The 21347-nt window shown below is 38.2% G+C and overlaps 1 protein-coding gene across 2 annotated transcripts in view; it reads right to left on the bottom strand.

The window, feature by feature from the left end:
- The window catches only part of FARP1 (FERM, ARH/RhoGEF and pleckstrin domain protein 1), a 338024-nt gene that overhangs the window by 24029 nt on the left and 292648 nt on the right, over positions 1-21347 (bottom strand). For both annotated transcript variants that reach the window (XM_007501371.3, XM_007501372.3), the window contains exons 17-18: positions 6066-6147; positions 230-467 (exon numbers count right to left, since the gene is read on the bottom strand). In XM_007501371.3, the coding sequence (XP_007501433.2) occupies positions 230-467; positions 6066-6147 (320 nt within the window). The remainder of the gene's footprint in view (positions 1-229; positions 468-6065; positions 6148-21347) is intronic.

Below are 21347 nucleotides of genomic sequence, written 5' to 3'. Positions count from 1 at the left end.
CAAACCATTTCCACCTAGAGAGAGAGCATTAGAAGAAAACAAAATATCCCCAAGAAAACCCATTGCCAGCACTTTGTAAACTCCAGAGTTCCTAAATGGATAGAAAATCCATCCCTTCAAATTTCTTAGAATGTCATGACACACATAAAAGTCCCTCTGGGTTTACAAAGTGGCCTCGGGGGCCCTGATGTCCCTGAAACCTGAATGCAGCTGGGACTCGACTACTCACCTCTGCAATCCCTGAAATCGGAGTGGTTTGGGGGGTAATGCTTGCACAGCCTCTCCATGATCTGCTTATAGTGCATGAGCCTGTGCAAAGGCCGAAGGAGGAAGGTGTTGAGAGGCAGATAACAGACTTTCTGAAGCTCAAATTCTCGACAGAAGCTCTCCAGTCGACGGGAGTTCTTGATTCCATTCTCCAGCTCTACCAAAGCCTCGTTGTGCTTCCACAGGTGACTTGTCAGTTGCTTATCAGGGGGGAAAAGGTAAATGGGGAAGAGACATGGGATGTTTGTAAAAGTGCAGCCTATATTTGGATCGAGGCGGTACGTGTCTGTTATTTTTGTTTAAACCTTTACTTTCTACCTTAGTAACAATGCTTTTGGGGGGGAGGTATTTTTTTCATTTTATTTTATTTTTTGAATTGAAAATTTTATTTAATTAATTTAGAATATTTTTCTGCAGTTACATGATTCATGTTTTTCCCCTCCCCTCCCATAGTCAACAAGCAATTCCACTGGGTTTTACAGGTGTCATTGATCAAGACCTATTTCCATATTCTTTTTTTTTTAAACAATATTTTATTTGATCATTTCCAAACATTATTCATTAGAGACAAAGATATATTCTTAATATTAGTAACAATTCTAAGACAGAAGGGCAAAGGCTAGGCAGTGGAGATTGAGCAACTGGTCCAAGGGTCACACAGCTTGGAAGTACATGTCCATGATTCAAGAGACATTCATTACATCTCTACAATTGGATGGAGAGCCAGGGCTAGAGATGGGAGGTCCTGAATTCAAATCTGGCCTTAGACTCTTCCTTGATTCTTGATACAATGCTTGCTAACTTTTTTTTTTCCTTGAAAATGAGCTTTTTAAACAAAAATGTTTACTCTAAGTTCAAAAGAATATGAATGATGCTAAAATTTATATCTGTGTATTGGAAAATAATGAGGAAGCTCCTGAGTACAGGGGCTGGATATTTTTCCTACATTATGTAGTGTGACTAAAACACAGAGGCCACTTGATAAAGATAGCATCATAAAAATAACATCAGCAAAAATATCCCAGCTAATATACTCAACTGGCAAAGCTCCCTGAACAATGCCAATATCCTCACTTGCATACAGGCTAGTAATAGCCCCCCCAAAATAGAAGCTAATAATAAAGCCTCACTAACAGTAGTCCTGCAAGTATGTGCAGTGGATGGTGTGGGAGAGGGAAATGACAGAAGTATATTCCTTCCCACATTTTTAATTGGTTTCAGGTAATGATGACTTTAGGCAAAACTGATACGAGAGCCGTCTGTTGCATAAGGAACGGTATTAAAGATGGGCAACAGGCTGAATAATAAATACCACAGTGGAATTTGACTGTACTGTACAAATGACATTTAGTGACAATTTGGAATAAATGGATGGAGAAAGGTTTGGACTCGAATATTAACTCGGGGCAAATGACTCAACCTCGCTAGGTCCCAAGTGACTCTGAGTTGGGTACTGATCTCAAGTACTATGAGTATATTCCTCATCAGGTATTTTCTAGAACAAATAAAACTCACAGTTCTGGTCCAAAATAAACCAACAGTATAGTAAAATATCCCTGGTAGAACTAGGAGAGTTCTACCACCAAAATCCAAAGCCGTGTCATTGTAAAACTGGCTTTTGGAGATTTTCTTTCCCCAAGTTCATCGTATTGAGAAAACTGAGGTCCACGGATATGAATGATTTGCCCTAGATCACACAGACAGATAATGGTGGAACTAGGACTAGAAGTCCAAATCCAGGGGTCATTTCATGACACCTTACTGCTGTCTTGTTTTTCCAGCTTGATTTTTAAAATGAATAATCACTGCTCTATTGCAAAAATGAATAATATGGAAATAGGTATCAAGTGATAACATTTGTATAACCCAGTGGAATTCCTTGTCGGCTAGGGGAGGTGGAGTGGGAAAGAGAGAAAATGAATCATGTAAACGTAGGAAATTTTTTTTTTAAAAATTAAAATTTAAAATGCAAAAAACCCCATAAATTAATAATCAAGAAAGTTCTCAAATGCCACTAGTGACCCAGGAAACTTCCTATTTTCATTTTTCTTGCACCAGCCTCCATCTATAAACGTTGACAGCATTGTTGCAATATCTGAAGTTTCCAAACAGCAGGAGAAGCTTTCGGAATGACACACTAACTCACTAGGCTGAAGATGTGGTTCCCAGGGAGGAGACTATGGGATGGGAGGGGAGGGGGTTGTTATAAATGGAAACCATCACAGTCCATGTGCCCTTTTCAGAAGCCTGGACTGGGCTGGAAGAAAAGAGATCTGATACAGACTGAGTGTCAGCACTTGGTATCAAAGTGGCATGCTGGAAGTAGCCAGGAAGGCAGCTGTAAAAGGGAGAAAAGTATGAAGGGAAGAAACATTAAGAAGGCCAGCGAAGGAAGATGGTGGAGGACAAGACAAGGAGACTCAATGTACATTGAGCATTTAATGGCTCATGGCATGGCACTAGGTACTCTAAGACAGGATTTAAAGTAGGCACAAAGGCTTAAAATCTTAGAGCTTGAAAGGCTTAAGCACAGAAGGTGCCAAAGACTGGTAAGCAAGGATAACGAGATTTATAACAAGCTTTCTGAGTAGATAAGGGGGAAAGAGTAAAGGTTGAGGGGGACAAAAAATAGAGAACCTAGAAATTAGGTAGTCTAGTAATGACACTGGAAATAGGCAGACATGGGGACAAAGGCAAGAACAGAGCAGAAGGGGATGGGAAGCAAAATTTCAGAAATGGAAAAGGGGAATTAATCTACAACATATAAATCTGTCTGTGTTATGCTAGAATTATGGCATAAGCATGTCATCTTTACCTGGGAAACATTTGGCAGTGTTTACTGCTTTTCTCTGAAGAAGAATTCTTTTGTCACTACAAGCCAACCATATCTCTAATATTACATGTGAGATAATTCCAGTATTTGAAACTGAAGGAAACCTTAAAAGATCATGTAGTCCAAATCCCTAATTGAATAGGTCAGGATATTGGAAAGAGCCTCAGAAGAGAGAAGTTCCTAGATTGAGACCACAGAGCAAATCAGTGGGAGGGCCAAGACTTGAATTCATTTTAGCTGACTTGAGTTCTGGGCTTTTGTAGAAGAGTGCTACTATATCACCCTTAAAATAGAGCATCACTTCAGTTAGTAAGAGAACAAATAGGTCATATTATTTAATTACCAGTTTAATTACTGATGATGATTCAGTCATTTTCCAGTCGTGTCGGACTCTTTGCCACCCAATTTGGGTTTTTCTTGGGAAAGATACTGGAGTAGTTTGGCATTTCCTCACAGGTGAGGAATGAAGGCACACAGAGTTAAGTGACTTGCCCAGCATCACACCGCTAGCGTCTGAGGTTAGATTTGAACCTGGGAAGACTCATCAGCACTCATCCTCTGTGTTGCCTAGATGCACAATTCAACTACTACTAATACTACTATATTAATTACTTTTTAATATATTAGTCATTTTAAAATGTTGCAAACAATGTCTTTGAAAAGAAAAAAGAAAGGGAGAGTAACTGATGGGTTCCTCTCCCTCTCACTGCATGCTCCAAATATCCTAGGAGACATATAATCACAGGATGTTAAATCTGGAAGAGACATCAAAGCTCATCTTGCCCATCACTGTCATTTGACAGATGAGAAAACTGAGATACATGGCAGTTAAGTGATCGGCCTCAGGTTACTTAACTTGCCACAACTAATTTGTGGCAAAGCTGGGGCGAGAAATCAAGTCATTCGACTCCCAGGTCAATGATCCTTTCGACTACATTACATTGCCATTGAAGAAAAAATATAGTTACCTAAATCATGTCCGTGACTAAAGCTAATCTCTTTGGCAAGTGCATTAATTCAAGCCTCAGGTTATCTTTTATTGTCCTGGAGAAATAGTTTGTTAAATTCTATCCTCCTGACCTATTTCAGCATTTTACTTGCTCCTAAAAGTTACGGTCTCTGACAGTACTGGCCAACTGGGATGGAAAAAAGTTTACTTTTAATTCAATTCAAAAGTGTTTATGAAGAACCTCCTTACATAAGGCACTAAGCGAGGCCCTGGAGATACAAAGGCAAAAGAAAAACCCAGTTCCGTCATGAAGCTGTTATTTTACTGGAGGAACCTAATGTTTGAATAGGTTAAATAAATACCATATAATTACAGCAGGAAGAAAGCACTAACAATTAGAGGACCAGGCAAGGCTTGCATGAGACTATCTGCATGACACAAGAAGCAAAGGATTCTAAAAATTTGGAAGGAGAGAGTACATTCAAGGAAAAGGATACACACTGTCAATAGATGAGATGTTGAATTTAGGGAGTATAAAGTAGTCCAGTATGGCTCAAATATAGAGTGTAAGAGGAGGAATAATGTGAAATAATCTTACAAAAACCAAATTGCCAAGGGTTTTAAAAGAGTCATTTCAATTTTTTCCTAGAGGTGATGTGGAGTCATTGAAGATTCTTAGAGTGGCATGGTAGCCCTGTACTTCTTTTTAAAATTTAATTTAACCTTTTTATTTTAATAACAAATTTCCACATAAGTTTTCCCAAGTTATATGATCCAAATTGTCTGTCTCCCTCCTTCTTCCCTCCCTGAGCTGGCAAAGTATTCAATCTGGATTATATACATGTATTACCATGCAAAACATGTTTCTATATTATCCATTTCTGTGATTAATCTCATAAAACCAAAACCCCAAATCATATACCCAAATAAATAGTGATAAATCATCTGTTTTCAACTGTGTTTCTACTCCAACAGTTCTTTCTCTGGAGGCGGATTGCATTCTTTTTTGTAAGTCCCTCAGAATTGTTCTGGATCATTGCATTGCTGTTAGTAGCTAAATCCATCACATTTGATCATTCCATGAAATTGCTAGCCCTGTACTTTTGAAAGACTATTTTGGGAGCTTTGTGAAAGATGGATTGGGGAGGGGAAAGGGTAGAAGGAAATCAGATGTCATTGTTACTCCAAGCAATTATTATCCCAATAAGAAATATGGAACTAGAATGGGAAATGGGAGATGGATATGAAATTTTGTGAAAGTAAAATTGACAAGGCATGGCAATTTATCAGCTATAGAGAGTGTGAGAGAAGACTCTAGAATGAATCTGGGTGACCAGAAGGATATTATCCAACAGAGAAAACACAGGAATTTGAAAGAGGTATAGATTAAGAGAGAAAAATAAAAAATGACCCCAAAGCCACTCGTTTGCCCACTCTCAGAACTCTTCCCTTTAAAAGGTACAAAACTACTTCTTAAGACAGACTATAATTTCTGCATTCCTCCAAAGAGATTTCTTTTAAGATAGCCTGAAGAAGAATTTGTTGAAATACCATACTTCTCAGATTTATATTAAAACTCTTAGAAATTCCTGGAGGAAAACCAAGAAATTTTTGCTATATGAAATCAATGTCTGGTGCTACCCAAAGGTAAAGAAGTTTTAATTCTAGGGAGCATTTTTACTCCTCCTGTGGTCATTTTCATTTGGTCATTTTAAAGTCATGTCTGACTCTTTGTGACCCCATTCAGGGTTTTCTTGACAAAGATACTGGAATAATTTGCTATTTCTTTCTCTAGTTCATTTTACAAATGAAAAACAGAGGCAAAATGAGTTGCCCAGGATCACACAGGCAGTAAGAGTCTGAGGCTGGATTTGAGCTCAGGAAGATGAGTCTTTCTGAATACAGACCCGGCACCCTATCCACTATGCTACCCAACAGCTCCACGTGGTCATTTAGCACAGAGAGCTCATTACAGGAGAATAGCCAAGACGATGGCACAACCACCACTTTGCTTACCTTCATGCCTTGAATGTTTTTCAGCATGACATCACCAATTCTTTGGTAATCTCCTTTCATCTGTGCATTTGAGCGGCCTTCCCTAGAAGCAAAGGGAATTAGAATTATTGCCCAATTTGACCATGAACATAGTACATAATGACCAAGAGGCATTTTTTTCAAATGACATAAAACTCCATCTCTACCCTCCAACTCTGATTTCTTTTAGAGTACCTGGTCCCTTTTGGATGAGAGAGGGATAAAAAGTGTGTGTGTGTGTGATAGCAAAGAAACATTTTTAATCCAATTAATTCCAACATCATTTTTCATTTTACACTTGGATAACTTTCAAGTCCTTATAGAAGTCCTTTTTAACAACTAGTAGCTAAAATCCCGGCTTCTGATGACTTGCTATTTTTAAACCAACACAAGTATACACAGAGCTTCACAGAGGTGAAGACACAAAGGAGAAGGCCCTGCCATGAAGAGCTCTTGATCTAAATTAGATCCAAGGTAGTCAGGAAGCCTGGGAAGAAGAAAATAAAATACAAAAAATAAAAATATGCACATGCAGAGATGGGAAAATTGGACATAAAAAGGCCTCTAAGTTTGGCCATCAATGGAAGGAGAGAGAGTAAAGGGTCTGGCTGGCTGTCTGTTTGTCTGTCTGTCTCTCCCTCTCTCTCTGTGTCTGTTTGTCTATCTATCTATACTCTCTCTCTCCCTCCCTCTCTTTCCTGCTTTCCTCCTCTCTCTCTCTCTCCCTCCTTTTCTCTGTCTCTCTCTGTCTCTGTCTCTCTGTCTCTGTCTCTGTCTGTCTGTCTGTCTGTCTGTCTGTCTGTCTGTCTGTCTCTCTCTCTCTCTCTGTCTCTCTGTCTCTCTCCCCCGAATGATTTAATGAATGAATGAAAAAAATCATTAAGTGATTACTCTGTGCTAGGCATTGTGGTAAGCTCAGAGGATGCAAATAGAAAAAGCAAAGCAGTTCTTGCCCTCAAGAAAAAATGATAGGCAGAGAGGAGGAATAGCCACGATCAAGTATTTTGATCTAGAGTCAAAGGGAAGCTGAATGGAATAACAGGCACTTGACTGACATGTTATGGCGAGAAGCAATGGTAGGGTTGGTGATTCAATTTCCAGAGCTAAAAGAAGTACACATGGGTGTATACGTTTATAGAAAACTTACCCAGAGAGGACTATCATAGAATTTATTTTTAGCTCTTACATTCTGTCTTGGAGTCAATACTGTGTATTAGTTCCAAGACAGAAGAATGGTAAGGGCTAGGCAATGGGGGTCAAGTGACTTGCCCAGGGTCACACAGCTAGCCTGGTCTGAGGTCAAATTTGAACCTTGGACCTCCCATCTCTGGGTCTAACTCTCAATCCACTGAGCTGCCTCCATAGCCAGAACTTTTAAAGAAATGTTCTCACAGAAAATCAAAGGCCAGATATCCAAACTCCTCAGGGGACACACACACACACACACACACACACACACACACACACACACACACACATGATTTGTGTTCCTATGCTTGATGACTGAGGTGGTTGCCCACTAACATAGAAAGCTTCACTGCAGAACATAAATCAGTAGAAAACCTCACATTATATATCTCAAAAGTGTGAAATCTTTTTGGTTGTCATTCAATCCTTTTCAGTTGTGCCAGACTCTGTGATCCCATCTGGGATTTCCTTGGCAAAGACCCTGGAGTGGTTTGCCATTTCCTTGTGCAGCTCATCTCAGATGAGGAACTGAGGCAGACGGGATTCAGTGGCTCACTCAGGGTCCCCTATCCAGGGAGTGTCTGAGGCCAGATTTGAACTCAGGAAGCTGAACCTTCCTAACTCCAGGTCTGGTGCTCTGTAGCCACATGGTTATCATATGGCTTTCAAACAATAGAAAATAATGGCTTCCATTTCAGCTAAAGTCAGGCTGAACAACATTTGATGTATCCACAATCTTATTTACTGAATCTTTAATTTACCAAGCATCTCTCCTGGGGAACGGAGGGGAAAGAGACAACCCGACTGCATGGTGCTCTCCCATGCTTAATTAAACAAACTGAGGGCAGTTTGGGAGGGGGTAAGAGAAGTCTTGCTGGTAGGAAACAGTAAGTTCATCTCATAAATTACACTAGGTCTGCGGGTCACAGGCAAATAAACATGCAATGACTAAGTATCATGCTATTCATTTTGGTGGCTCCAGCTAAGCATGTTGAGTAAATAATGTTGCAGAGACAACTGAGAGCCCCAAAGCCCATTAAGTAATTAAATCTCTCCTATCATAAAGGTTCTGAAGACAGGGCACTTGCTTTCCAGACCTGTGCCAGGCTCATTCATCCTCTTCCCTCAGCAAAGTTTACTGAAGTTCCTGTCTATCTTTTCCTCTTCATTTTTCAGTCCTATTTTTTTCTTTTTTAATCAAGACTCAAAAAATCAGCCTTCAAGAGCATCTCCTTCTCACAACTGAAGACGATAATGTTTTCATTTTGTTAATGTGTTACTAAAAAAGGGGGAGAGGAATATACGATGATGGTGTGGCAAAATCGACAAAGATGACCCCTTTCCTCCCAGAGCCCTTGGTCTTAGAATTGCCTCACAGGTGGAACAATTTAATATTGCTTGGGTAATTAATTCCCTTGGATGAAGTTCAAGAGAACAAACAGCATTAAGTAAGGTTAAGGCAGATACCAGCACTGCAATTAATCAATGATGAAGCAAATTTATGTCTCCTACCCAACATCACCCAGTAAATTCTCAGATACTCTCCAGCAGAGAAGTAACAGTCCACCTAATACACCAATTGGACTACCATAGTGAGTAAAACTCTTGACGTGTAATTGTTCCTGTCCGCTCCCTTTGGGGGACATAAATCTTACCACTTCATGGCACTCAAGTAACTTATCTGTTGTCTGGCTTTTGGCCAAAATCATCATTAACTCAAATCTGGGCAGAAGAAAAGTTTAGCAGAGGACCACTTTTCTGAATTCAATGTATCGTTATGGGTGAGATTTGTTGGCATTTTGTTGATTGAACTTCTACAAAGCCACTTGGCATAGTACTTAATTAAATGGATAGAGAGCTCAAAGACTCAGAAGGCTGCCTTACAGACTCTCTTTGATCTGCCAACCAGCATTTACTAAGCACCGACTATGTGCCATATATTCCATTAAACACCAGAGTTACAAAGGAAAGGAAAGAGACAGCCTCAGCTCTCAAGGAGCTCACAATCTAAGGGGGAAATAACATGTAAACAATATCAGTATTGATATCAATCTGTCCATCTGTCTGTCTGTCTGTCTAGGATAAATCAGAGGGAAATAACAAAGAGAAAAAACTACCATTAAAAGGGGTCTGGGGGCAGTTTAGGTGACTCAGTGGATAGAGAGCCAGTCTTAGAAACAGGATGTCCTTGGCTCAAATCTGGCCTCAGACACTTCCTAGCTGTGTAAGCCTGGGCAAGTCCCTTGACTCCAATTGCCCAGCCCTTACCACTTTTCTGCACTTCAATCAATATTTAGTATAAGTTCTAAGACAGAAGGTAAGGGTTAATAAAAAGGGGTGTGGGAACCTGGAAAAACCTTTTTGCAGAAAATAAAACTGGAATCAAGATGTGAAAGAAGCAAGGGAAGCTAGAATCCTTCAATTTAGCATATTCAATTCCTCGACAAAATAAATAAAAATAATGGTAATAATAAAAGAACCACTTCCTGGCTTTCTGATCAGGAGAAAAACCTCCCAATACAGAATCCAGCAGTGCATCCTACTGTATTACATAATGACACTCTAGGTTCCAGTCTATTCTAGTAACACCAAAGTTCTCCAATTCTAGTCCAGAAACCTTAATATTCAGCATTGACTCATGAACATCTAAACCTTTAACTAATTAGAAAGTCAAGTTTTTTAGTCCATCTGCTTCCAGTTAAAGATGATGGGCTCAAGAGTGCAAAATGAAGCCAATTTTCTTCTCTTTTTCTTTCTTTTTTTGTGGGGGTATGAAAATGGGGGTCAGGGTAGAACATGGATAATGTGAGAATTTGTTTTGCATGACTACATATTTGTAATGGGTTTTTCTTTTCTTGCCTGTGTAACTGAAAAATAAAGTTAATTTTTAACAAAAAATTAAGTTTTTGCTTGAGCATAACTATTTGGCATCCAGAGCTTCTACATGTCAATCTAATTTTTATGGTCCCAAACAACATACCTAAATTCTGATTTCTGAGTTGTTATGTCATCCACTATCATGCAAGGTTTTCAAATGGAACGTATCTTCTGCATTTGTACAGAATATGTAAAATTCAAACTATTACTATTATCTACCTTGACAATGGCCAGATAACATCTAAAGTAATATATTCAGTTCTCAATATTTCATTTTATGGAGGGCATCAACAAGAAGAGTAAAAATAGAAAACACTACTGGAATGATTTTATATGAGCATCCCTTGAAGGAATTGGGGATTCTAAGCTTGGAAGGATATCAATGAGAATAAGACTGCTGCCCTCAAACATTCAATTCATTATCCTGGGAAGGAGGAAGAGCCAGGAGTTTACTGGAGCCAGCTTGAACCATTTCACTTTATATGATTGTTAAATTTTCAGTGTGAACATTTATACTTCAGAAATTGACAAATGCGACAAATCCGGTTTGGATTTATTGTTTTGTCGATTGTCTAGACTTTCAAGAAAGTGATGGAGAAAATGTAAATAATGTAGATTAAACTTAAAACTGTGTCATGGGCACAATTTGTTTTTGAGAACCAACTAAATACTGATGGATTTTCTTCACAGGGCAGGTGTAGGGGAAATGAATAGAAATTGCAGAAATGCTCATTTTGGCTCAATATAAGGAAAAACTTCTCAATAATTAGAACTTTCTAAAAATAAAATGGACTATTTCAAGAGGAAATACCAGGAAGCTTGAGTTTCCCTTATCCTGTGGAACACAAGAGGTCAAAAACTGTTTGGTTTTTTGCCTTTGTAATCCCAGGAATAACTGTGTGTGTGTGTGTGTGTGTGTACACGCACATGCACGAGTGGGACTTTTGTTGCTTCTTTGATTAGCTGAAATAATGAATAAAGACAAAGTGAAGATCTCAGAGAAAGTAGGAAAACTCGAAGTAGTATATAGTTCTAGAGAATTCAAGGGAGATGGGATCAATATCATTCCGTAGACTTGGAAAGATGGAGGCAGGGCTGGTTAAGGAAAGAACTAAAGACAGATGAGGGTGCTCAAGAGGCCATCAAACTGTGCTTCCCCTTTGACTCAGCAACATTACTACTAGGTCTGTATCCTAAAGAGAGGGGAGAAAAGGACCTACTTGTACAAAAATAGACATAGCAGTTCTTTTTTTTGTGATAGCAAAGAACTGGAAACTGAAGGGATGTTCTACTGAGGAATGGCTGAACAAGATGTGGCATATTATTGTAATAGAATACTTTTGCACCCGAAGTAATGATGAGCAAGATGATCATAAAATCTGGAAAAACTTATAGGAAGTCATGCAAAGTGAAGGGAGCAGAACCAGGAGAATGTTGTACAAAGTAACAATAATAAAATACAATGATCAACCATGAATGGCTTAACTATTACCCATTATTAGCAATGCACAGAGCTCCTCCAAGAAATTCATAACTATAAGGCTATCCACACCTATAGAAGGGACCAATAAAGTCTGAATGCAGATTAAAGCATGCCATTCTTCATTTTATTTCCTCTATGAATTTTTTTCTAATGTAAGCCATATGTGTCTTCTTTCACAAAAGATGAACATGGAAAAATGTATTGTAGGTTAATTTACATACAGCCTATATCATATTACTCTTGCTGTCTTGGATAAAGGGGGATAGGTGGGAGGAAGGGAGAGAAAATGTCAAAATGATTATTAAAAATTATAGCGGAACAGGCAGTTCTCAGCCAAAGAAATCAAAACTATTAATAAGCACATGAAAAAGTGCTCTACATCTCTTATAATCAGAGAGATGCAAATCAAAACAACTCTGAGGTATCACCTCACACCTAGCAGATTGGCTAACATGACAGCTATGGAAAGTAATGGATGCTGGAGGGGATGTGGCAAAGTAGGGACACTAATTCATTGCTGGTGGAGTTGTGAACTGATCCAACCATTCTGGAGGGCAATTTGGAACTATGTCCAAAGGGCGATAAAAGACTGTCTGCCCTTTGATCCAGCCATAGCACTGCTGGGTTTGTACCCCAAAGAGATAATGGAGAAAAAGACTTATACAAGAATATTCATAGCTGTGCTCTTTGTGGTGGCAAAAATTGGGAAATGAGGGGATGCCCATCAATTGGGGAATGGCTGAACAAATTGTGGTATATGTTGGTGATGGAATACTACTGTGCTAAAAGGAATAATAAAGTAGAGGAATTCCATGGAGACTGGAACAACCTCCAGGAACTCATGCAGAGTGAGAGGAGCAGAACCAGGAGAACATTGTACACAGAGACATTGTGGTACAATCAAAGGTAATGGACTTCTCCATTAGTGGCAATGCAATGTCCCTGAACAACCTGCAGGGATCTAAAAAGTACTACTCACAAGCAAAGGATAAACTGTGGGAGTAAAAACATGGAAGAAAAGCAACTGCTTGACTACAGGGTTGGAGGGGATATATATGCCTGAGGAGAGACTCTAAATGAACATTCTAATGCAAATACCAACAACAGGGAAATGGGTTCGAGTCAAGAACACATGTGATAACCAGTGGAATCATGCGTCGGCTATGGGAGAGGGAAAGATGGGGGGGGTGGGGTGGGGAGGAAAAGAAAATGATCTTTGTTTCCAGTGAATAATGTTTGGAAATGACCAAATAAAATAATGTTTAAAATTAAAAAAAAAATTAAAAAAAATAAATGGTTGCTGAGTGAAAAAAAATTATAGCGACAAATAATTTTGAAAACAAATAAAAAATATTTTTTAAAAGGCAGATGAAGTGAATGAGACAGGAGAATAAGGAATGTTGGGAGGATCGAGGACAGGGACAACTAGGTAGCAAAGTGGATAAAATGAGTGCCAGGTTAGGAGGACCTGGGTTCAAATTTGGTTTCAGATACTTCCTCCCTGCAACTCACAACCCCAAATTGCTTAGGCTTTACTGTTCTTCTGTCTTAGAATTTATACTAAGGCAGAGGGTATGGGAAGAATGGCAGAAAGAAAGAGGGAAGAAGGAGATAGAGACAGAGACAGAGACAGAGACAGAGACGGAGAAAAGACTGAGGTCATGATGTTCCAGAGATATCTCAAATGGAGCATGTCCAAAACTGAACTCATTATTTTTACCCAAAAAACCCACCATATGTTGACAAACTTCCCTATTCTGCTAAATGCACTGCTACTCTTCCAGTATCCTTTTCTTCTCACTTTCCCTCACCCCTAATTTTATTATATTATTAACTAATTATATGTATCTCATTTATTGTCAAGTCTTGCTGTTTTGACCTCTATAACATCCATTATATTCAACCACATATTATTTTTGGTTGAAATTACATCTGAAACACAAACTTCTTAGATGAAGCTTTTCCTGTTCCTTCCACCTGCTAATGCCCTATCTCCCTCTCTGTTTTGTACTTATTGTACATTGATTTCTGTATGGACATACACGCATACACAAGCACATATTTATCTGCATTGAAAAATACAAGTGTATGTACACAGCATAAATGTCCCACACTCACACATACATATCTTCTCAAAAGAATGTAGCAATTCTTGCTTTCATTGGATTTGTATTCCCACAATTCTGATAGGGATTTTAATAAGTGCTTGTTGACTGAATAATGATGCAGATCAACCCAGGATTCCAAAGTAAGGAATTCAGTTTCAACAAATACTTTTTTGGATGGAAATGTCATATAAGTGAGAGAAATTATTTTTCATATGCTGTATTGATTCCTCTGTATTAAGGAGAATTATTGTGTATTCCTATGCCTGGGATCTGGGTTAAAAATACCATCCAGTCTGCTGCTTTTTCTCATTTTCTTGGTCCTTAGAAATCCCAAGGAATGTCTTCCTTTTTAAATGGGATTTGGTTAATAGATGAAGGGGAGAAAGGTCCTTTTCTGGCACATGTGACCTGTCCACCTGTGGGAATGAGGAGTGGAAAGGTCGATGGACTGCCTCTTAAGTAGCTATCACCAGTAAAAGATGTCTTGGGATGGTTAAGGAAGGGGCTGAATAATGAGTTTCTAAGAATCTGTTTTTTAAGCTGCTTGACTCATCTCAGATCGTCCCTGGTCACAAGAGACCCATGGAGAACAATGTCGCTTTATAAGTTATGATGCTGGTCTAACCAATAAACCTCATATAATCAATAAACTTATATTCTTACCCAAAAATCAGTCCCTTGATTTAAAAAAAAATTAATAATAGGGGGCAGCTGCATGGCTTAGTGGATTGAGAACCAGTCCTAGAGATGGGAGGTCCTAGGTTCAAATCTGGCCTCAAACACTTACCAGCTGTGTGACCCTGGACAAGTCACTTGATCCCCATTGCCTAGCCTTTACCACTCTTCTGCCTTGGAACCAATACACAGTATTGATTTCAAGATGGAAGGTAAGAGTTAAAATTTTTTTCTTTTAATGATAACAAAGATTTGGAGAGTTTAAAGAACTGCAAGGTAAAGGCATAAAGGAGATTATCAACATGTATACTGTTGTAAGGAAAATAGAAAGATTTTGCAGGAAAATAGCATGAGACCAGCAGGAAGATTCTAGAACTGAAGTCACGGAGAATGACAAGTAAAAAAAAAATAGCTTAATGTTGAGGTCACCAGGGAACATGAGAAGAACTGAATCCTAGGGGTCAGCAAGTCACAGTGACATATTTCCCATTCATTTATTAAACTCTTAAAAACTCGATTTTGACTTGAGATGACTATCACAACTTACACCAGGAAGAAACTAGAGGGAGCCTTTTATATGCAATTTTCAAAGAATTCCTTTGTACATCAAGCAATCTCTCTCCCAGCCACATCCCGCCCTTTTGTCATCAGCAGGCACATAAATCAAGGACTCTACTTGTCCTTAGGTTATTGTGTGGTTTCAGATGCTGCTACCTTCTGTGGAGAAATCTTCCTGATTTCATTTTTCCTACATGCTACTTACCTCAAAAATCTAGAAACCCTGCATTTAAAGGCAAAACAAAAACTCGATCATCCAGAAAGAAAACCAGAGAAACGACCAAATCATCACAGCATTTGTTCTCCTGTGAAAGGTCATGTTTGTCGTGAATAACATGAACAGGGAATTATAACTCTTCCAAAACATCCTCCGGATGTTAACTCCACAAGTGAAAAGAGTCCTTGTATAGAAGCCCCGGCTACATTTTTGCCCAAAGAAGTCGTCAATGCAAATATGTAGTGTGGCAATGAAGGAACTGCCCATAGCAAGAACATTTGTTTGGCATTTTCAGCAAGAGGAAATTGAGGGAGAGCTAAGAGGTCTTTAACTACCAAAATCTTTAATGTGCATCCTAGAATTAATTCCGTTCTCAGTAGTGAGCAAATACAAGATTTGGAATTGGGATACTGCATAGACTCTTGAGTACGGAATGATGAGAGTTCAAATCTGGCCTCAGATACTTATTAGCAGTGTAACCTTAACCTCTTTTTGTGTCAGCTTCCTCATGGGATAAGAATAGTACCTTCCTCACAGGGTGGTTGTAAGGATGAAATTAAATAAAAATATTTGTAAAAAAGTGCTTAGCTCAGGGTCTAGCACATAGTAGGCTCTATTAAATAGTTATTCTCTTCCCTCCTCTCCTTAGCAAGGGAAGAAAAAAAATTCCGGATTTTCAATAAATTTTGATCCTGTTTAAACATTTTACAAATAGTATATAATTTGACAATGAACTCAATAAAGGACAAAAAAGAGAGAGAGAAATCACCATATTATGTAAAAGCTGGTGGGCTGGGAGTTGTTAAAGATCCATTCTTTCCATCTGCTCAGGAAAGAGAGGTGGAGAGGGGTTAAACAAATGACTTACCCAGGCATCAAGTTAGATAATAGACAGAGTTGACATCTGTCAATAAGACTTATTATGGACTCTTTTAAAAATGAACTGAAAAATTTTTTCTCTAGAATGTTACAGAATATGAAAGTGTACAACTGTGTCCAGGCAGACATACACATTATCACTATATGGTATTTTTTTTCAAGCTTCTTGGGAATAGTCAGAAGGCAGTTAGAATCAGTGGAAAATAAACAAATCAAGTTAAAATCCAGTTTCTTACTCCACTCCTCCTCCTTCACTTCAGTCATGGTCACCATAAAAATCTATTCAAAACCCCAAAACAAAATTTACTGGGTAATGATGACCTTGTCTACAATAAAATCACAGAATTATCCTATAAAATGTTATACGCCCTATTGGGCCTCCCTCTGAGAATGTAGTTTTCTAATGCATTTGCTTTTCTCGAGGGTCCAAGCAAATTCCTTTATCCATTGTAGTCTTGATTGAAACATTACAGAGGGGGTTCTTCATTTTTTGTGTGTGTCACAGTCCCCTGGGGAAGTTGGTAAAATCTATGGGCTCTTTCTCAGAATATTTTAAAATGCATTACATAAAATACAAAGAATTGCAAAGGAAATAGATCATGAAATAAAATTATACATGTATATATTGGAATTAAGTTAGTGTCTATGTCTCTCTCTGTCTCTCTCTCTGTCTCTCTCTGTCTCTCTGTCTCTCTCTCTCTCTCTCTCTCTCTCTCTCTCTCTCTCTCTCTCTATATATATATATATATATATATATAAATATAAAAACACATGTTCAAGGATCCCACATTTAAGAAACTTAATGTAAAGATTATTCAAGTTATGGGAGAGCTGGAGAACCCCCCCAAAAAAAACAAAAAAAAATCTAAAATTTAAGATACAGTTTAAATTTTTTTCTGTAATAGAAGTTTTCAGTTTTATAAACAATTTTATTTTAAATGTTTTATAATGTATTCCATTGGTGTGTTTTCAGTCATGTCCTACTTTTTATGATCCTATTTGGGATTTCTTGGCAAAGATACTAGAGTGGTTTGCCATTTTCTTCTCCAATTCATTTTACAGATGAGGAAATGAGACCAACAGGGTTAAATGATTTGCCCGGGATCACACAGCTAGTATGTATCTGAGGCCAGATATTTAGGAAGATAACTTTCTCTAACTCCAGGACCAGCACTCAATCTACTATGTCAACTAGCTGTTCCTTTATGCTTTATACTTAAGTTTGTAATAAAAGATACAAATACCTAAAGAGGAATGAAGATGGTTTTGAATTTTTGTGATTTGTAACATGAAATTATTATCTTATCCTTTTTTATCATATATAAGGATATAAAATTCCAAAAAGGAAAGCATTTTTGAAAAAATGGATAGCATGTAATTAGATAAAAAATAAGCATAAAGTATATTTTTAAAATTCTGTTTTGCCCTTAGGGGAAAAATACAATTGTAGAATTTGGAACTAGAAGATACCTAAGAAACATCTCTTTCCACATTTAAGAAACAATGTAAAGATAATCCACATTATGGGAAAGATGGAGTAGAAAAAACAAAAAACCTCAAATTTGACATACAGTTACAACCCTTTCATTTGATAGATGAAGGCACTTTTGTGTGGTATCTTGCCTAACGTCATATTGTGATTCACTGAAGTCAGTCATTTGACACCAAATCCAGGGCTGTTTCATCTTTGACATGACTACCTCTAGAAGGGCACAGTTGTCACAAAGGTAAAATAATATGTGCAAACACTCCTCAAAGTATTGTATAAAAGTCAGTTTTACCATGATTCTCATTTTCCTCATCCTATATTTGATATAGTTGAGGCAAAAGCAGTCTTGGCACAAACAACTATCCTACTACTTTTTTTTTTTTTTTTTTTTTTTTAAACATATCAATTTTAATTCTAGAATGAAACTTTCAGATGAGGCAAATACAATATGGTACCAACTGTAAAACTTGAATTGCACAATTTTTTACTCTCATACACCTAAAAATCAAATAGTATAAAAAGCAACCCCTTCTATAACAGAATGAAAATTCAAGTGGTTTTTGACACAGAAGACCCGCCCCCCCCCCCCCCCCCCAGCTCTGTTGTGCTTTTATTAGATCTCTAGCAGAGATTTTTGTTAGACTGTAGGTAACCTCACCTAGACAGTCACCTTGGAGCCAGGATGTGCTCAGGATTCACGCCCTGGCTTCAACAATGCAGTCTGCTATGGTGAGGTCCATGCTGTAGGCGAGAGCTAGGAATGAGTCCATTCTCCAGATTCTATTCCTCCCACCAAAAGGCTATCTAGTCAGTAGTAGCTAACATACCTGATTAAATGATCTGGTTTTCATTAAAAGGGCCATAGAACCTACTGTACATTAACAGGATTACCGTCGCTGATGTCGCTACTGAATCATTCCAGGAAGGAGTAAAAAGGGAAATGAATTTCCAAAAAAACAATCTCCACTCGTTCTACTACTTTTTAATATAAGGATTTATAAATGAATCTGGGTTGTGATACTCTTCCATCTTCTATAAGATCACGTAAAGTACTTTCAGGACAAATGACAAATAAGAACTAGATCACCCTGGATCACCATTCTGTACTCCAGGGAGAAGGCAAATGAAGAACTTACTTGTCTGGGGCAGCAAATCATAATGGGAATAGAAAACCATGTCCATCAACAATTCTCTCATTGACTAAGCAATATAATCGCCTGCCTTCTTTATCAGTCTTCCTTAAAAAGACTGATAAGACTAAAAAGAAAAAAGAAAGGAATTTTCACTCTCAAAACCACCCCATCATCTCTTTTCACAAGCCAAGATTTGTCAGTCATTTTTTCCTCCGAAACCTAAGTTCAAAGGATAGCAAGTTTTATCAACTATTCCTCTGGGAGTTGTTCTTAATAAACAATAACAACAGCAACAACATCTCCCAAAGTTGGGGTTGTTATTGGCGGTTTTCCCTTCATAAAGCAGAGAAGAGTTTGTATCTGTGAAATTCTGATGATTCTGATACTGCCACTAACTTTGCAAATCAAAGCAGAGGAGAAACACCTTCCCAATGTGTGTATCCAGGAGACATGCAGGCTAACAATGCAATGACAGAATTTAAAGGTTTGAAAATCCTTTATTGACACTATCAAACCCACAGTTCAGGTACTGCTTCCTACTTATCAGGTGCTTTTCTTGATCCCCCTCTCTTCATTAGTGCTCTTGTCCTTTTAAGATGATCTTGTTTGATTTATTTGCATACATACTGAAGAATAAGCAATGGCATGGAAAAAAATCAGTGCTAGTCTAAGCCCATATTTCATCATTTGCAAAAGAGATGGTATTACTTATGTTACTAGCATAGAATTGCAAAATTCAAAGGAAATCATGTCTGTACAGTGCCTGGCACACTTCAAAATTCTTTGTAAACATTATTTTTAAAATATTATATTGCAGCAGAGACTATTTCATTTTTGCCTCTGAATTTAATAGCAGTCAATATTCAATGTGAGTCAATATTCATAAACATTTATTGAACTAAATTATCTTTGGAATTCCTCTAGAAGCTGCAGTCACAGAAGGAGCTCACTCTTACTAGGAGGGAATCAGTACAAATCACCACGAGTGAAAAAGCAAGACTTTCTTTTATTTCCCATTCTCCTGCCTGCCTCCACCAGGGAAGGAGGGAGAGTGAGAATGGACCCCAAGACATTTTCTTCCCTACCTGCATGAGGGGACTGAAAAGACTCTAATTCATTTCATTCCCATGGCACAGAAACACTGTGAGACTAACCAGATTTTCCTAGCTTTTTGTGGCGCTGCCCTTCGACTAATTGGCAGTCACCCCAAGAGGCAGCCTTACAAGGTTTAGCAAGAAACTTTCCCACCTGCCTCTGGCAAGCTTCTTACAAAAACAGAAGCAGGGTCTGAATGTAAACACCTCAAGAGGCTGGCCAAAGCACGATGCTTTTAAGCTATACAAACCATGTTTGAGCAGCATTCATATTTGAATTGGGATGAACAATTCCATCAATCAAGCTGGTGTATAAAATGTCAAGGTGTGAAGCAGAGAAACAATCTGTGAGTTGGGAAACCACTATGAAGAAAGGCACACATGTACATCACACAGAGAGTAAGAGGAATGAGTAAAGGGGTACCCCTGCGCCTGACCTGAAACAGAGCATAACCTTTCAATATGCATAACATAATACAGACTAAAGGAATTCTCGGAGGGGTTGATGAAACCTCAGGAATCTCCGGCTTCCTTAGTCTTTTTTCCAGGTTAAATCTCAGAACCAAAGAGTCAATCTGCCACTTTTTGTGGCAGCCTCATCCTACATCTCAGGTGAGTGGTAAAAGCCCTTCTCTACATCAACACCACCAACTATCAGAGCAATGAAGGATGCTGATGTCTTATAAGTGAACTATACAGCAGTACAGGTCTCTCTCTTCACACCACACTGGAATCATTAAAAAAATATATTTTTTGAAACCTTTGCTACAAAGATGATAAATTCAAGTCATGATGCACAAGTCTTCCCAGCTTGAAGTACTACATCCAACTTGTGGTCTGGTGTTAGGTTGGAGAGGATGAGGAAAAAAAAAACCACTATCTCCCAGACACTACAGGAAGGTTAAAGAAAAACCAACTGAGAGGAAAACAAAACTTCTAAGAGGCAACATAAGAATTTAAGAACAACAAAAGCTTCCCTAACTCACGGGGGGAGCAAATGTTCACAAGATGCACTTGTCAAAAAAGGAATGAGTGTCAAACAGCCCACACTGTTTAAAAGAAGGCTACATAATGAAGGAGAGAGAGAGGGGGCAGCATATTTCTCTTCCTCATATTGAGGTTATTCGAGCAATAAAAATGATCGCAACCATTGTAAAATGATGCCGTTTGTTTTAACTTCACAGGAAGTCAACCTAAAGACAATACAGAGAATCAGATCAATTAATCAAAAAGTATTTAGTGGATATATGTATTACATAATTTAACTGATCTCCTACCAGCCTACCTCTTCCTTTTTCTTGTCCATGATTAAGTCCTTTTTTCATAAGACATCTAAGGTGATACGCTGTAGCTTGATGCCAACCACATAATTTCTCCATTACTATGAAATTTTGAAGTTTCCAAGAATCCCACCCTTCAATGAATTCAAAACTCAAGAAACTCAAAAGCTCATAATTTCTGTGAACCTAAAAAACCATTTCTTTTCATTTATATATTTCTAAACATTGCTACCATTATTATTAAACCAAAGGGTCACTCCTATGGAAGTTAAAAAAATCAGTC

This window comes from Monodelphis domestica, chromosome 8 (genome assembly GCF_027887165.1).
Source record: "Monodelphis domestica isolate mMonDom1 chromosome 8, mMonDom1.pri, whole genome shotgun sequence".
NCBI lineage: Eukaryota > Metazoa > Chordata > Mammalia > Didelphimorphia > Didelphidae > Monodelphis > Monodelphis domestica.
This window is presented reverse-complemented; position numbering and strand designations above follow the sequence as displayed.